The sequence below is a fragment of the Mandrillus leucophaeus genome, unplaced genomic scaffold (genome assembly GCF_000951045.1).
Source record: "Mandrillus leucophaeus isolate KB7577 unplaced genomic scaffold, Mleu.le_1.0 Scaffold77, whole genome shotgun sequence".
Classification (NCBI taxonomy): Eukaryota; Metazoa; Chordata; class Mammalia; order Primates; family Cercopithecidae; genus Mandrillus; species Mandrillus leucophaeus.
The window spans coordinates 1,266,100-1,285,019 of NW_012108363.1; the positions used below are offsets into that span (position 1 = coordinate 1,266,100).

Sequence of the window (18,920 nt, forward strand, 5' to 3'; positions counted from 1 at the left end):
CACTGGTCTGTGTACTTCAGTGGGATTTTGTAGTGGCTGGTAATGATTTCTGCTTTCCAGAAAATACATAGTGCTTCTTTCAGAAGCTCCTGTAAGGCAGGTCTGGTGGTGGTAACAAATTCCCTTAGCATTTGCTCATCTGAAAAGGATCTTATTTCTCTTTTGCTTATGAAGCTTAATTTGGCTGGATATCAAATTCTGGGTTGCAATTTATTTTATTTAAGAATATTGAATATTGACATCCAATCTTTTCTGGCTGGTAGGGTTTATGCTGAGAGATTCACTGTTTGTTTGATGGGCTTTCCTTTGCAGGAGACCTGGCCTTCCTCTCTAGCTCCCATTAACATTTTTTTCTTTCATTTCAACCTTAGAGAATCTGATGATTATGTGCCTTGGGGATGATCTTCTTGCAGAGTATCTTACTGGGGTTTTCTGCATTTCCTGAGTTTGAATATTGGCTTGTCTAGCTAGACTGACCTTTAGATGGGGTTTTTGTGTGTGCTTTTGTTGTTGTTGTTGTAATTGTTGTTGTTTTATTTGTTTTTCTCTTAAGAGTCTGGCCACTCTTCTGTAAGGCTGCTATGATTTGCTGGGGGTTCACTCCAGACCTGAGTTGTCTTGGTTATTCCAGCATCTGGAGGCTGTGAAACAGCAAAGATGGCAGCCTGCCCCTTCCTCTTGGAACTTCACCCCAGGAAGGCACTGACCTGTTGTTGGCTTGAACACACCTATAGAAGGTGGCTGGAGACCCCAGGTTGGAGGTCTCCTCAGTCAGAAGGAACAGGATCAGGGACCTGCTTAAAGAAGTAGTCTGGCTGCATTTTGGTAGAGCAGCTGTGCTGTGTAGGGAATCTCTTCAGCCCCTGATCAGTCTGGACTCTCCAAGACCCAAAGGCTGGACTGGCTGATGTGCCCAAACAGTAAAGCTGGTGGCCCACTTTATCCCCCAGGCCCTGTATCCCAGAGAGAAATTAGAACTCTGTTTGCCATAGAACACAGGAAGGGGTTGCCAGAGGCCCCAGCTAAGAGGACCTGCCCAGTGAGAAGGAATGGATCAGGGTCTCATTTAAAAATGTAGTCTGGCCATGCCTCGACGAAACAGCCAGGCCATGCTGGGGAACTGCCTCTGACCAAGTCAGTTTGGATTCTCCAAATCCTGCAGGCTGGAATGGCGAAATCATCCAAACAGCAAACAGTCACAGCCTGCCCCTTTCCCTGGGCACTCTATCCCAAGAAAAGATCAGAACTCTGTCCATAGAATATGGGGGGGTGACTGGAGACCCCAGCAGGGAGGTCTCACCCAGAGGAGGCATGAATTGGGATCTCACTTAAAGTAGTAGTCTAGCCATGTTTTGGTAAAGCAGCTCTGCTGTGTAGAAGTGGTGGGGGGGTCCCTTCCTTGACTAAACTGCTTGGACTCGCCAAAGCCCAGAGACTGGAATGATTGAGTCATCCAAGCAACAAAGCTGGTGGCCTGCCCCTCCCCTGGCTCTCCATCCCAGGGAGAGTTCAGAGCTCTGTCTGTAGAATACAGGCAGGCAGGGTTGGCTGGAGGCCCTTGCTAGGAGGTGCATCACAGTGCGGAATGGATCAGGGTCCTGCTTAAAGGAGGAGTCCATCAACATTTTGGTAAAGAGGCTGTGCTACACTGGGGAGTTCCTTCCTTGTCGGGATCGTTTGGACTCTCCAAAGCCTGCAGATTGGAATGGCTGAGTCGTGCAAACAGCAAAGATGGTGTCCCACCCCTCTTCTTGGGGGCTCTGTCCCATCTCAGGTCTCAGGCAGGTTCTACCCTGTTGCCAGTGGCTGGCTGGAATTTCAAGATAATAAGTCTTATCTTGTGTGGTGCCATGGAAATGGGGCCTGCAGACCAATCCTGCCCAGCCCCTGGATTCAGCACCCTTCTAGGAGTATGTACAGATGATACAAGACCTAGAAATGATTTAGGCAGATAGCAAGGGTAAGAGAGTCCTCAGAAAGATTTCTTTTTAATAAAAAGCAGCCCCCAAATCATTTCTTTTCTAACAAGAAGCCCAGCCTGAAAAATCAGGCTGCAAACATGGATAAGCAAGCCAAAATCTTGCATAGGTAAATGCTAGCAGCTGTGCCAATAGAAAAGGGATACCTGGAAGTCAGATATATTCAACATGGAGGTTTTCTCTTCCCTTTTCTTTTTTGCTACATGTGCAGTAAAAAAGCAGGCAACACGACACCAGCCAGGTAGAGACCCCCTCTGCATAATAAAAGATTGAGGTGAGATGGACAGCTTCTTCATGTGCTATGCAAATGGCACACCTGGTCCAACCAATTTCATGTGCCCTATGTAAATCAGACACTGCCTCCTCAAGCTCTACTACAAAATCCTGTGCACTTCACCACAGAACCAGAAGACCCACTGGGGAACTTCTCTCTCTCTGCAAGAGAGAGAACTTCTCTCTTTTCTGTTTCTTTTGCCTATGAAACTTCTGCTTTTATACTCACTCCTTGTGTTTTTCCACGTTGTCCTTCATTTCCTTGGTGTGAGGGAAGGAACCTCGAGTATTACCCCAAACAAATGACTCTGCTTCACATACCTCCTGCCTTGCCTGAGTTGTAGTCACCTTTGTCGGAACCCTAGGGTCAGAGTATGTGCATGCCTGAGCAGCTACTCTGCTGAGACTCCTCACAGCTCTGGGTGTCGGACCCAAGGCCCTGGTGGAGTGGCACATGAGATGATCTCCTGATCTGAGGGTTGCAAAGATCCATGGGAGAAGTGTGGTTTTCAAGGGTTGCACATTCACTCACCACTTCCCTTGGCAGGAGGTAGGGGTTCACTTGACTGGATGTTGCTCCCAGGTAGGCAATTATCCTGCCCTGCTTTTCTTCATTCTCTATGGGTCGAATTGTTTACCCTATCAGTCCCAATAAGAGTACCTGGATATTTCAGTGGAAGGTGTTGTATTTTCTTGGCCCTTTTGTTCCCCTCCATGAGTACTATGCACTGTAGCTGCTTCTAACCAGTCATCTTTTTCCCTCCCCCTGTCACATCTTTCTTAGCATATAATTTTGTCATTATTGTAATTAAAGCAGACATTTATTGAGTACTAGTGATGAGCAGCATGTTGTGATTAAACTTTGTCATAAACAACAGAACATTTGGAAAATTATAAATAGTATTTTCTACTCAATATACAAATAAAAAATTAGTGCTCAAAGTGTTACTAGTGATAATATGAAGACTAATATAACTTTTGCAAATAAGAATATCATATCCCAATATGAAGAAATTATTACATTTGGAATTCTGATTAAATTATTTCTAATAGTAATGAATTAATGGTCAGAGAAGTATAAATTCCTTTATCATTTCCCCATTGTATTATTTATTCCTCATTATCTCATCTTGCTCTTGGCCTAGATCTTGCTCTTACTCTCACCCACTATAAACACGTAAAGATGACCTATTTCTTACATTTTGTATAATGTATATGAAACCATCAAAATAAGCTTTTGAAGGATGTAGACATTAAACAGAATAACCAGAAAATTGTCATCCTTTTATTTTTCTACCTTGGATTAAGTATTAAAACATTATGCAAAAAAATACAATAAACTCTCCAAATTGTGTTCACTGAGGGCTTAAAGAAATTAAGACAATTATAAATAATTGCTAACTTGTTGTATTGGTCCATTTTGTGTGCTATAAAGGAATACCTGAGGCTGGGTAATATATGAAGAAAAAAAGTTTAATTGGCTCATGGTTTTGCAGGCTATACAGTAAGCATGGTGCTGACGTCTGCTAGGCTTCTGGTGAGGCCTCAGGGAGCTTTTACTCATAGAAGAAGGTGAAGCAGGAGCAGCACACCACATGGTGCAAGAAGAGAAAAGGAGCAAGATACAGAAGGAGGAAGTCCCAGAATTTTTACAACAACCAGATATTTTGTGAAGTAGTTGAGTGAGAACTCATTTATCATTAGGAGGTTGGTGCTAAAGCATTCATGAGACATTTGCCTTATGATTCAATAATCTCCTACCAGGCCCCATCTCCAACATTGGGGTTCACATTTCTACATGAGATTTGTAGAGAACAAATATCTAAACCATATTATTTATCAAGAAAGGAAGTAATTTTAGTCTTGATCCTTGTTAGAATTTACCTGGAAAAATCTCATTTCAGGAAATGTGTTTCTTGTTTCTCTTCAAAACGAATTGAGTCGCTTGGTTGCCATTGATAGTTAATTGTTAAATAACAAATCTCAGTAAGTTGTCTTAAATTTCATGGGGATTTTCAGTAGATACCGTCTTTGATGATACTCTCATATTAACATCTGAGGATTACCTTTGATTATGTTCATCAAGTTAGTGGTACTCTTCTGGGGGAAGATATGTGAGAGGATGCTTTAGAATGTTGTGGTGATTACACACACACACACATAAACATACACACACACACACACACATATATTTATATATATAGTCCTCCTTAAAATAAAAAAATAGAATGGGTATTTTAAATAAAAACGTCACAAATAATAGTCAAATAGCATCCATTTGACAGACTGTGTTTTAAAAACTTCATCTCTCAAGTGGCTATTATGGGTCAGGCACTGTGTTAGGCAATAAAGATTTAGAAGTGTAAACTTTGGCCCTCACTTTGAGAAACTGTAGCTTTACAAGAAATATCAAGTGTATATATTGCATCAAGTGTATATATTGCAAATGCATGGATATGCATGGTGCATGTATATTAGCTTAAAATGTACAATTATTGCTTATCATAGGTCAATATAAGTTTTAAAGCCCCAATTTTCAAGGTAGCAGCAGGAATTTATTACTTTAATAATTGGTACTAATTCCCCAGTGACAAACTAGGAAGTCAACTATTTAATATAAAACATCACTGAGAGCACTTCACGATTCTCTGTCATTTAGTCCCTTGGTAAAAGATCACTATGCCTGAAAAGCAATGTGTTTTCCAAAGAAATACATGTTGCCTGTGTAATTTCATATACATGCCTGAAAATACATTTATAATGAAAAAAACCTGATTTGATCCTCTAGCAGACACAAGCAATTTTTAAAAATGAAAAATGCATTATCCTAAGGAAACCCCATGATCCACTACTTCATAGGTTTATTTTCTGTATCTAAGAAATAAATCTATTAATATTAATTGAAGAATATTAGCTTAAACCTACCCCACACATTTATATATATAGAATTTGGAGAGGTATGAGGCATTTATGATCAGATATTTACCTCTGCATTAATAATACTAACCACCCACTTAATTTCACATTTCTTACCTCTTTTTGCATTATATTGTAAATTCTGTAAGGATAGGGCCTAAGCCAATAATTTTTACCAAGATATCTCCAACGCATAGTGCTGTTCTTGGCATATGGTAGGCACTCAACATACTTACTGAATTGAATCACATCTTCATTGCCTCACAATAACATCAAGTATTTTTGAAGAAAAAAAGAGATTGAAAGAATGAAAGGGGAGAAACAGAGTCAATAGAGGTTTAGAAGAGAAGAGCTAAATTTAAGTGCCATGTAAAATTGTCCTTCTTTTTTGTTCAACAGGGTCCACAATCTAGTCCTAATGAGGACTCAGTTTCCCCCATGACTTCAAGAGGATGGGAAGGCTGTCAATGAGAAAGTCACAGTCTTGTATACACTGTAAGAGGCTATGTTCAGAGTGTCAGTACTAAGCTAGTCTGTTTTCCAAATGGTTTACTGTTTTCACTTTAGGTTAAGTTGTCCAAATTAAGTTTTAATTGTCCTTACAGTCATTGTGTTTACAGAAATAGGTCTGTGGTTTTGCTATTTTCAGCCTTGAACCCAGTATAGAATTGTACCCTTGGGCTCTCAGTGACTCAGAAGCCCTGTCCCTTTTTAAGGTCTGCAATAACAGATGAGGAATATTGGCTCAGAAGGTCCACCCTTTGTGAAAATAGCTCAAGGTGCTATGGCCTGCAAATCACTGACTAAATTGGCACCCTTGCCACAGGACTCACCAGAAGGGCATGTCTATTAACCCACATTAACTTCCAGAAAGTAGTTGTATAAAGGCTTTTGCTTTATCGTTTTAAAGCCTGTTGAAAAGTTGTTCAGGTTGAACAGATTACCCAATATAAAATATATGGATCTGTAATATTCCAGCATAATAACTTTTAAAGACTACTTTTTCCATGGCATAGAAATCTATTTGAAAACCTCAAACTTCTTCTTTATTTCAGAAAGTTATGATAAGTAGGGTACAAGTGAAGAAGATTTCTTTTGTAGCACTCATGCTAATTTTTGGAGAGGTTTTCTGGATCATTTCTAGTCATTTCTCTGGATCCATTCTTCAAAGTTCTTCATCACATGTTGTGCCCCATGAGGCTGACCTCTGGCGCACCCTATCTGCATTTCCCTGTCCACTAGTTTCCATTTGGTTTGACCAATTAGATATACTTTAGGTAGGAGAAGAGAGAATTCTGATTACTTATTCCTACACTCTCTCCTTGACTGGCCACTGCTGGGCAGTGGCTGTATTAGTTTAAAGTCACAGCTCCTGTTCTACAGCTTTTCTGGGTCTTGTAACTGTCCCTTCCTTTTGTGCTTTAATGACTGGGGTGGTCTGGTAGGCAAAATAATAGTTCCCCAAAAAAGGTCCTTGTTTGAATCCCTGCAAACTGTACATATGATATCTTATGTGGTAAAAGGGAGTTTGCAGGCCTGGTTAAGGATCTGGAGACGAGATTATCTTGGATTACCTGGGTGGATCCAATGTAATCTCAAGGGTCTTTGTAAGTAGGAGGCTTGAGGTCAGAGCCAGAGGAAAGATGAAGGAAATGGACTGAGTGATGTAGTTGCTGGCTTTAAAGGTGAACATGAACCACAAGCCAGGGAATTCAAGAGGCCTCTAGAACATGGAAAAGTCAAGAAATTAATTCTCTCCTAAATCCTTCAGACGGAATGCAGCCTTGTTCACATCTTGACTTCAGCCACTGAAATTTCTGACCTTCTGAAATTCATTATGATAATGAATTTATATTGTTCTAAGTCGCTGAGTTCATGATAATTTGTACAATGGATATAGGTAACTAGTTCAGTTGATAGATGCTAGACCCGTTGTACTAAACCATCCTTTAATTGGTAGACTTTAACCTTGCCTAAATCTTTCTAAGTAACCCTTCATTAATTTTTCTTCAATTACTCCTTGGAGTATACCATTTGTTTTCTGCCAGGACTCTAATTGTTAAATGCTTATACATTTTAATCAGCAAAGCTCATGTTTAGGGATTTATTCTATGAAAATAGAGGAAGACATATATATATATATATATATAGTTATATACACATTTTTAATATATTGTTATATATATTTATATATTGTTACATATATTTATATACATATAAAACCCTGAGCTATAAAAATATATATGGAGGAAAACAAAAATAAAAAGGTAAATACTATTTTAGTGATTAACTCTTGCTAATGGATTAAAAACAATATTGTTATGTGCATGTACATAGTTTTCAAACAGTCCATAAGATTTTTATTAGTAATTATAGAAAGGGGGCTTTTAAGCATGAAGGGACCTCCTCACATGTAGAGGAATGCTTTTTATACAGAGAAACCCTTTTCTGACTTCACTCACAGTTAGAATAATGACTTATTCTATCTACAACTACTTGTGTGCAGTTCCATTAGAGTTATTTGTATTCTTTTCTGACTTTTGTATCCTATTATGGGCATTTCAGGGCCAAGCATAGCTGAAATTTATCTCTTCCTGCACTCACAGTGCCCTATATTAGGCCCATGGCATGAATTTACTGATAACTTTACATTAAACTGAATGTATAGATGCTTAATGAAAACTTATTTGATGAGGAACTTAATTCCACACCCATAAAACATACAAGTCTCAGAAAAAAAAACAAAACTATGAGGCAAATTTATAGAGCATGGAGATAGAAGAGGACCATCATGATTTAAGATGCAAAGTGATAGTGAATTATTTATAATATATTCTTGTCACAGCATTGTTCATTTAATGTTTGTTTACTAAGCGGATTGGATGAATGCAAGTATTTAACTCAGATAAACTTTAGGAGTAGGCCATTTGAAAGTCACATCAAGAACTGGAAGAGATAAAAGAAAATAACATATTGAACTTCAGTGAAACTGGGAAGACCTTACAGACCAGGTAGAGTCTTTAATTAGAGACTGTTGAATCTGTTGAGCAGAGAAAGACATTCTAGGACTATGGTGCTTTTTCGTAGAAGTCTCAAGGAGGAAATAACATAAATGAGCCAAGATACCTGTGTGGAGATAAGACATAGTTTAATAGAGTCAGAATGTTAGATGGTAATCAATAACATCAGGCCATAGCAAATAGCAGAGAAGTGATCGAAAAAAAGCCTGCTGGAGAAAAAGGGGCCAAATTCTCTCATTTACATAAGAAACTGAATATCATCAAGATAGAAATATTTGGAAATCCCCAGATGTTAACTGAAATTTCTATCCCTCGTCCAGTGACTTTTTTTTTTGTTAATGAGAAAAGAGAGTCCTCACAAATGATGATCAATATTTTTAAGCAAAGTAGATATGGTCCTTGTACCCTGTATTTTCTGAAACTTCATATCCTTACTGAGGAAAATTACTAGCATCCAGTAATTCTTTAGTATTAACTCAGTTTCTCCTTATAATAAAGTCTGAGATATACACCAATATTATCTCCATTTTTCAGGTGAGAAAACGGAGGCAGACAAAAGTTGACAGGGCTGATATTTGAACCTAGTTAATCTAGAGCAAGAGCCTCTGCTTTTCCAATTAGTTATACAAACCATAATTAGAGGAAACTATTTCTTTATTATCCGAAATGTGGCAAAAGAAAGTTACAACTGGATTTTGCAATTTCTCTAAAATCTGTAACCTTAGAAAGAATCATAAGAGTTAGGTCACTCGCCACCACTTTGCTTAAATAGTAGAAAGAATGAACCTGCAGATCCTAGCCATGGAAACTTTTTGGTTGTCTACTGCCCCATACCCTAAAGGACAAAGGCTAACCCTAGGTCTGGAGTTGTTTAGATGTTTCTTTGAAACAGCATTCTGAAAGTAGTATGGGTAATATTAAATATCAATTGGTCATTTTACATGAGAAGGAATAAAATAAATACAAAACCCATTGACTTCCTTCTGTTATGAGGTATTCTAAAATTCCTGTCTCATTGCAATAAAATGAGTCAAAGTGAGGTTTAGATCAAAGAAAGAAAGCATCCTGCAGTTTGGCAGATCCTAAAATATTAACAGAAAGATAAAATATTCCAGAATATTACTTCTAAATTCTGAAATACTGTGAGACACAGTGGAAAGAGCAATGCTCAGATGACCCCTTGATCTGTCATTAACTAGCTGTGTGACTTTTGGCAGTTCACTGAGCACTGAAAAACATAGCCGAGCTTTTTTTCTATGTCATTCCCCCATATTCTACACCTTTGACAAAGATTCATAGTGACAAAGCATAGAGATAGCAATTTTTGACATAATCCCTGAAGACCACATCATTTGGTTAACTTAATTTGACCTTCATTGCAGACAAAAATTGTTGCTACTAGTCAAAATAATATTGAGACTTAATACAAGGAATGAAGGCCATATAAAGATATACACTCAGCTAAAGTTAAGGGCATTGAGTTAGACAGCAGACAACATCTAAGTGAAAACTACATTTTTATAAGTTTGAAAGGTGAGAAATAGATGTTTAAATTAGATGCAGGAAGACATGCAGGGTCAAGAGAATGGGGCCGAGGATGGTTAGGGCAACTGTGTTGTGAAGATCATGCTATATTCCTGGGAGAATTTCAAAAGACTTCAAGAAAACATGACATTGTCTCTGGAGTAGGGCTAATCGACTTTGTATGTTTGTAGATTTGGGGGGTATGAATAACAGTTCCTTAAAAATAACTAATGTAATGTGTAAGTTTTTTCCAATGAGACTGGAATTTCCAACATATAGTTTAAAAGACTTGCAATGCAAATATTTCCTAAAAATAAAATAGAGTGATATAGAGTCACTTAAAGGCTTATATGCATAATGCTGGATTCTATTAGGGAAACTAGTTTGATAGAGTGAAGGGAGCATGACAACAGTGCATGGAAGGCTTTGAAAGTGAGAGAGAGAGCTCTTGACCATTTGTTGAGGGTCACTACATAGGTTAGCATTAGTATATCTAATTTATAGCTGTTAAAATGGAGCCTTCTAGCTGGGCATGGTGGCATGTGTCTGTAGTTCCAGCTATTCAGGAGTCTGCATCAGGAGGAATGCTTTAGCCCAGAACTTTGCAGCTTCAGTGAGCTATTATTGTGCCACTGCACTTCAGACTGAGTGACAGAGGGAGATCCCATCTCTAAACAAATAAACAAATACATAAATTATTTTTAATGGAGGATTCTAAAGGCTGAATCGACAATTGTCTAACAACTGGTAAATAGTAAAACTGGGATTCCAACTTTGTCTGGCACTGGAATTAATGTTAACCACACCAAAATTCTTGAGGTAGAGAAAGCTTGAATTTTTACTTACTTTATTATATGTCTGCCTTTCTTCTTCACTCTACAACCCACATGCCTCTCTTAATTTTTTTGAGGTGAAGAGTACCGCCATGCAAAACACAGTCACACAGCTCACAAATAAAGCTCACTGACAGGGGATTTGGGGAAATGAGACAGGAAAGAGAGGTCACAATCTCTAAGACAAACAGTCCTGCCAGACTACTGAGATGCCACCATGGATTAGAATGCAGCATTTTTATTGTAAAAGTCCACATGTTAGGCAATTCCCTTTGTGAAAAGGTTTCCAAATACATAGACAGGGAGCAGCTTATAATAAGTGTTAGATTATATATAATATATATTCATATTGCCAATACTATGCACACATTGGAAAGCTAGCTTTTTGTAGTGTCCCCATTACAGAACACATTTCAAGTTGACAATAACATGTTTCTCACCAATGAAACTTGCCAACAACTCTCCCAAAGAGTCAACATTTAATATATTGACAATTCAAAACAAGAAAATAATTCATTCTATTTACATTTGTTTGAGGTTATATACTGGAGCACTGATATATTAAAGGTTTGTAAAACTGGCAGCTAAATGTGTTTCAAGATTCATCCAGATGACTTGATGATGACTTTACATGGTTTTATACTGACAAAGCTGCTCTCTCTTCTATTCTTTTTAGGTTATCTGTAAAATTATACTAGCTATGACTTAATTATAACAGTAATAATTTCCATAAAAATAATTAAAAAGGGTGCTATTTTAGAAAAATAAGGATTCAGGATGAGTACATGAAGATAGAGCTCAACTCATCATGTTTTAAGTCTGGAGAAACTGCTTTGTTTAATTACAATATAATCTAATGAGACCACACTCATTGGCTCAACCTCTATGTAAGTCATTCATTTTTGTTTTTTCGGTTTTTAAAATCTAATCTTCAGCACTTTTTCACACAGAATACTACATTCCAAACACTAGCCAGGTATGAATTTTGCTTATTCCTGTTATAAGTTCACAAACAAAATTGTGGATGGGTAAGGACTGACTCATCCCCAAACCTGGAAAAATAATACACAAACTCTAATTATGCCCTAGTAGAGTCATCTCTATACACAAACATAGGACATAAATATTGTTTTAAAAGGAATATGGACTTTGCCTAAAATGAATTTTTGAAGATGAACATAAATAGCTAAAGTTCTTTGGATCCTACTGATTATTTTTACAAAATCAAATATCACTCGACAACACCTATGTGAGAAGATGAATCACTGGTTTCAGGCCAGCACAGAGATTTGCCAGAAGCATGTGAGGGCAATTCACTTCAAACCATATTTATTGAGCACCAACTATGTGCCAGGCACTATGCAAGGTGCTACGGACCCAAAGAGGAAATGACAAGGATTCTGCCCACAAGGCACTCACAATCACTAGAAGCAGATCTTGAGATGGAGAATAAGTTCTGTTATGATCTATCATCCTAAAAGGAAGAAAAAAATAGCGGCAAGCACATACAGTTACTTTATACTCTAGTTATGAAATTGGGCATATTTAGAGGTGGCAAATGTTGATTATTCAGTCTACATTTTACTTAAAGTGTTGTAATATGTAATACAAGGAAAAAATAAGCTGTTCGAATCTTCATGCATGAGGGAGAAGGCAATGAAAATTACTCCCTCCATTTCCAAACCCAAATCCTTATAATTACATTCAGGATTCTTTTATAGCCCAAGGACACAAAATAAAAGACAATAGGATGATAACTTCAATCCATTTATTTTGGATCTAAAGAGATGCATGCACTAAACTTGAAGCATTCTAAGTTATTGAAATATTTACATCATTGTACATGAATGTGGAGGAAATTTTCTTCCTATTTTGAGATAAAGGCATAATAGATTTCTGGACTAGGCTTTCATATTTAAAGTGAATTGTGATTTTTCTTAAATGAGAGAGGTATTCTATTGGGATCAAATTTATCACAACTTGACCCGGAGTGAATATAGGGTACAGTTTTGGACCTTTTCTATCTAATTGCATTATGAATCTAGTAAGGATACCACCACTGTAAATAGTCAGGGCTTTCACTGTTTCATTTGCTGTAGCTGAAAAATATATTATTTGGTTTGAATGTTCTTGCTCTAATTTTACTTTGCCTTGCAGGTTTGAAACACAGCAAACATTGAAGTTCAAAGTACACTAACCAAAGGAGGGCTGGGCACAAACAATATGACATTATAAAATTTACCAGGTTTGGACATAGAAACAAATTCAGATCATTATCAACCACATAGAGGATTATTTAAGTGGACTTAGAACAGACATCTCTCCATGAGACTCAGTGAATAAGACCCATATCAATAAAACCCATACCTCTTCACAGGTAGAGGTAGGAGACCCAATAAACCAGATTAAACAGGCAGAAGGCAGTTGGGAAGAAGATCCGAGCATAGGAGTCCATTTTGGCAATGCGGATATGTATCCTCCCATGTCTCCAAGCTCCTGTTCGACAATCTTCAAAACAGCAGAAAAAACTGGCACAGTCCTTGCCGTCCAGACACTCATAGCCATACTCTTCATCTCTCTCTTGAAGGTGTGTAGCATTATTCATTTGAATGGTTGCTGATCTTGGGCGGATATCAATGGTAGGGGCCTGGGATGAGGGTAGGGAAGGAGAGGGATCAGTTAGTTGTTCTTGAGAGATCCTAGTCTGTTTTTCCACAATGTCACCAATGTGATGATGAATCTGAAAATGGGTACTCAGGAAATTGCTATGACATCATGATCTACAATGGTAAAATTGAACTTAGAAAGATAGCACATTTGCAGATTTCAAATTTTGAGCTTAAGCAGTGCAGCTGAAAATAATATTATCAAGCTAATAGCTATAGCAAGGAGATTGAACACCAAAAGAACTCAAAGTTAAAGATTTAAATAAAACTACATGGAGTCTTATTCTAGTAACTATTAGATGTGAAGTTGGTTACATGAATGCATTTAATGGTGCTGCATGTGAGTAGAACAGATAAATAAAAATGCATCAATTCTGAAATCAAATATTGTGTCATGCTTAGTTATAGGCAAATAGAAAACCCGTTACACTGAGCAAATGTATTACATGTTGTTAATAGAAAATGTTAAAATCTATATAAATATAGAATTCTCCTGATTTCATCCACAAAGGTATGGCTTATGTTTTAAAGCACTATGATACTTTTCCAAATATTCACCATCTATAAGCTTAAGAATGCCAACAATGTTTACCTACATGTGAACGTAAGTTGAGAAAAGAATGTTACTACTTGGCAAATTTCCTGCTAGACCAGTTAGTAAATTTCTATACAAGTATATGATACATTTAATGTTAATTTGGATGATTTAGTTTTAGGATAATGTAAACAGAAATTCTAACATCATGGAATCAGCTATTATATTTAAATAGAAATCTCATTGCAACATATTATGGTAGAGCCAACAGGCCCAAGGATCACTTTGGAAACAAGGAATGGATATTTTAACTCAAAGCCTTTCAAAACGAATATTGTTCTTATAGAACTTACAGGTAAAGTTCAGAAAAACAGAAATCATTAAGTTTACGAAACAATAATGAACCAATCCATTTTGAATTAAGATTTACAGAGTTAAATTTTAGTTTTAAAAGAGTACAAACTTAGTAGGTGTAACCAGTAAGACTCAATCCCATTTTCATCTGAAAAGAGGAAGCTCATTTTGGCTTTGATGGATAAAGCAGCCTTCTTTACCTATGACAGCTCATAAGGATTATAGCTTTTCATCTTGGTGTAAGATTAATACCTATGTGAATTAGTGTATAGTTGCTGAATCAACTCTAGAAGTCTATAGAACTTTCTCCAACATATTATCTCTAGTAGAACGCTTAAATATCTACTCATAAAACAAAATAAAACACCATGTAAGCATTAATAGTTAAATTCAGCAGTTGCATGCAGTGAATTTCCATTCCAAAAACATTATACCTTGAAGGAAAACATCCGAAGAAGCTTTGGGTGTGTAGACAGAAAAGAGAATTGCATTTGTTTTTAATAAAAAGGAGACAAAAAGAAAAGAAAAAAGAGAGAGAGAGACAAGATAAATTAAAAATACATTTTGAAAACATAGTAAGTGAAATGAACTGAAATTATAAACACAGAAGGAGAGTTCTGAGCTTGGGATAAAGTATTTGCTTAAAATTAAGTGTAATTTTGCAATTACTAGTGAAATTTTTAATAAATTAATCTACAATTATTTGACTGAAGAAGCCAGAGTTGTTCAACTGTGAGGAAGTTTTCTATTGCCTGGTTTCCCTGTTTAAAAATACCATGATTCTATTTTCTAATTATCATCAAGGATAATTTAATAGGTGAGTCTTGACACAATTATCCAAAAGGCATATTAAACAGGAAAATAAACTTTCAGCTTCTCATTCCCAGTTTATTTCCTTGCTAGCTCTGATAAATCATCTAATTGCCTAAAAAGAAGTGCATGAAATTCTCAGGTAATTTCATTTTCTCAATTTTTTTTATCCTGTTCTCCTCTGCCTTGTCTTCTTCTGCCATTTCCATGACCCTGAATAAAGGAATCTGCCTCTATCTTTGCAACAAAATCCACTCTGCAATGGCCTAGCTGACAGAGAGTGCCAAGGGGCTTTTTCCAAAGGACTCATCAGAACTTGTTTGAAAGTCAGTCCTCACATCCTTGTTATAGCTGGCAGGTAATATGCCAACTCTCAATAGAACCACCTTCTTGAGGGAGAGTGAAATGGAAAGTGAACAAGAGGGAGCAAACAAAAACAACACAACAAGGAAAATAAAACAAGGATAGAGAAAATGGAAAGTCAGAGAGAGGCGAAACAGACAGGGAAGGGAAGGACTGCATAAAGCATTGTAAATATTTGAGCAATTAAAGACAAGCATTTTTTTTTTTTAAATCAAGAATAATGACGTTTCTTTCTTTACATGTTTCAAAATCTTACATTCAAATAAACACATTACTCTTGCAGTATTTCACTTGGGTTTCTGGAGCTGCATCGGAATACAACCTAGAATCAGCTAAATTCCCTCCTTACAATTCAACCTCCAAAGTCTCTGGGTTGGATAGCTAGAGACTATTATGGCTCCCAAAGCAGAAGAGCAGGATCCAGGACAGTCAGGTGATTCTCTTTGCCCATATCTTGGAAGGGAATGGACCTTAACTTTCATGGGGAGTTCTATGAGCCAGCCACTTTGTTCAGGTGTGTAAATGGGTAACTATGTGCTCTCCTCAACACTCACAATAAAAAACAGTTGCTTTAGGCATTTGTGTTTGTGCCTCATCCTCACTGTTTGAAGTTTGGTGGCAAGTAGAAGTCATCTTCCCTGTTTTGAAACCGTGACACTGAAATCAATCCAGGCTGGTAAGTGTATAAATCATCAAAATCAACTATCATCACCAACTACTAATGTTAAGTACACTCATGTGTCGAACACTATGTAATATTTTGGGTTTAATTTTTCTGCCCTTCATTGTCACATTTATTTCTCATAGCAGTCCCACAAGACAAGTGTTTTTAAATTTTATATATATATATACACACATGCAAAGAGGCTAACTAACTTGCCCATATAATAGTAAATCACTTGTTTTAAAAACAAAAAGATACCTTTCGAGAATGAAACAAATAGAAATTCTCTAGTGGCAATACACAAACTCCACCTCCACACACACTAAATCATTTGCAAAAATATAGTCACCCTTGAAACTTCAAGGACCTTATAGCTTCCTAGTGGAATGCCTTAGATGGAAGTTCTAATTTAAAACATCAGTAATTTAATAATATTATCGTGGCCAGGCACAGTGGCTCACGCCTCTAATCCCAGCACTTTGCGGGGCTGAGGCAGGTGGATCACCTGAGGTCAGGAGTTACAGACCAGCCTGACCAATATGGTGAAATCCTGTCTCTACTAAAAATATAAAAATTAGCTAGGTGTGGTGGCGTGCGCCTATAGTCCCAGATACTCGGGAAGCTGAGGCAGGAGAATTGCTTGAACCCAGGAGGCAGAGGTTGCAGTAAGCCGAGATCCTGCCACTGCATTCCAGCCTGGGCGACAGAGCGACACCCGATCTCAAAAAATCAGTGAAACCTGGAATAATAGCAACTAGAAGAAGGTTGCATTTCTCAACAATGGCTTTAATCTCCACAAAATAAAGAGAGCAGGTAACTATATTTGCATAAAAATTCTGACAGAGAGAGAAAAATAGAAACAGACTTGAGTCTCCCTCAAGTAAGTAATGACCATAAATGAATCATTACGGCCTGGCCAAACTCATACATTCTGTTTTCATCTTGGAGCCCCAATTGCTGAGCCTTAGCCTGCAGATAGGCTAATGAAAACAAACTAAACCAAAATCATAAAAATTTTAATGGTCCCAATGGGAAATGATACATACAGGATTTTTCTTCTTTTTATCTTTGTCCTTGCTTGGTTTCCGGTTGCTGACAAAATAATGCAAGGTGCCATACTCCACCAAAGCAGAGAAGACAAAGATGAAACAAACAGATACAAAGAGATCCATCGCTGTGACATAGGAGACCTTGGGGAGCGATTTCCGGGCAATGGTGCTGAGGGTGGTCATTGTCAGGACAGTGGTGATACCTGAAGAGAGGTACAATAAATCAGGTCATGTGATTGCATAAGCAAGCTGGGTAATTGACTCACTCGTGAAACTACACTTGTTTCATGACTTCTGATGGGCAGTTTCAACAATGGGAAAGGAGGTATAAGTGGAATTAATTCACTCTATTTACAAATATTTATTGCCTGTCTACTATGTATCAGTTAAAATGACAAACACTGATGAATAGATTTGGTCTGACCTTTATGTAACTTATATTTTAGTGAGAGAGAGATACTGTGAATCATGTCAGCAAAGAAAAGTATAATGTCACATTATGGTATGTGCCATAGAGAATACAGGGATGGTGAGAATCTAGTTAGATAGAAGGCTCCGAGAAGACCTTTTTGAGGAGTTGATGTTTAAAGTAAAGCTTAAAATGTAAGAAGAAACTAACCTTTTGATTATTATTTGATTAAGGGAGGGTTCTGAGAAAGAGAAATCTTGTCTGTTTTTTAAATTTTTAGAAGACCTGGCACCTGGGGAGGGACAAGGGGCTTAAGATTATTTTGGTAAAAAGGAAGCTATAAAATGTGGCACATGCAGACAGTTTACACTTTGTTCCAAGTGCAAGGAGAAATTATTCAAAGATGTTAAATAGAGGAGGTGGGTTATGTGTAAGTGGCATGCTCTGATTGACGGATTCTTTTTAGATTATTATAGGATTCAAATAAGTATCTCAGAAGTAACATAATAAGTAATATTTACTGCAAACTTCCTTCTGACAAGCGCAATGATAAGCACTTCGTATACATTGTTCCTTTGAATCTTCACAGCAGGTATTTTCATTCTGAATGTGTAGATCAGAAGAACAAGACTAAAGAACCAATACCTCATCCAATAGTTGGTAAGTAGCAGACAGAATTGAACACAGAAATTACATGTCTGATTTCAAAGCTCTTACTTTACTAATTATACAACAGCACCTATCCAAACCTGTCCTCTCCGTGATTGTTTAGTGACAGGGAACAATGTCAAGGCAACCTATATTTATCAACCAGAGAAGGATGAGGAGATCTCCTATGTAAAAGTTGTGTTATTTATACTAAAGGCAACATGGATTCAATATTCAAATAGGTTCTAGCTCTTGCTATAGGAACTTAAGTCATCTTAACACTCTAGGCCTCAGTTTTCTCATCTGTGGTACTAACTCTTTGAAGGTCCACCTAGCTTACCATTCTACGATTCTAGTTCGGTATTTCTAATCCTGAGTGGAAGCATCTTTTTGCACTCTAAAAGCAATAATCCCACACCTTTACCAGGTTTTGTTATTTATATTTCTTATGGGGGACAGAAAGGAAAATAACGTTTGCATCATTTAATGATGTGCAATCATGACTATTACTGCCAACCAAGAGACTTCTAGGGGACAGTCAGATTCTCCTGCGTCAAACGGAAGTGCTAGGGAAACTTCAAAAGAAACAGGTCGGGCCAGGCATGATGGCTCACAGCTGAAATTCCAGTACTTTGAGAGGTCGAAGTGGGTGGATCATGAGGTCAAGAGTTCGAGACCAGCCTGGCCAACATGGTGAAACCTCGTCTTTACTAAAAATACAAAAAATTATCTGGGCGTGGTGGCGGGTGCCTATAATCCCAGCTACTCGGGAGGCTGAGGCAGGAGAATCACTTGAACCTGGGAGGCGGGGATTGCAGTAAGCTGAAATCGTGGCATTGCACTCCAGCCTCTGTGAAGAAAGAAAGAAAGAAAGAAA

The 18,920-nt window shown here is 37.5% G+C and overlaps 1 protein-coding gene across 4 annotated transcripts in view; it reads right to left on the reverse strand.

Annotated features, from left to right (window-relative positions):
• Window positions 1-10,767: 10,767 nt before the first annotated feature.
• The window catches only part of GABRG2 (gamma-aminobutyric acid (GABA) A receptor, gamma 2), a 101,541-nt gene continuing 93,388 nt past the window's right edge, over window positions 10,768-18,920 (reverse strand). For 2 of the 4 annotated variants that reach the window (XM_011966658.1, XM_011966656.1), the window contains 3 exons: window positions 16,984-17,189; window positions 14,535-14,558; window positions 10,768-13,192 (listed from right to left, as the gene is read on the reverse strand). In XM_011966658.1, coding sequence (XP_011822048.1) covers window positions 12,917-13,192; window positions 14,535-14,558; window positions 16,984-17,189 — 506 coding nt within the window. In that variant the 3' untranslated portion in view covers window positions 10,768-12,916. The remainder of the gene's footprint in view (window positions 13,193-14,534; window positions 14,559-16,983; window positions 17,190-18,920) is intronic. The other 2 variants (XM_011966659.1, XM_011966657.1) reach the window with 1 other exon arrangement.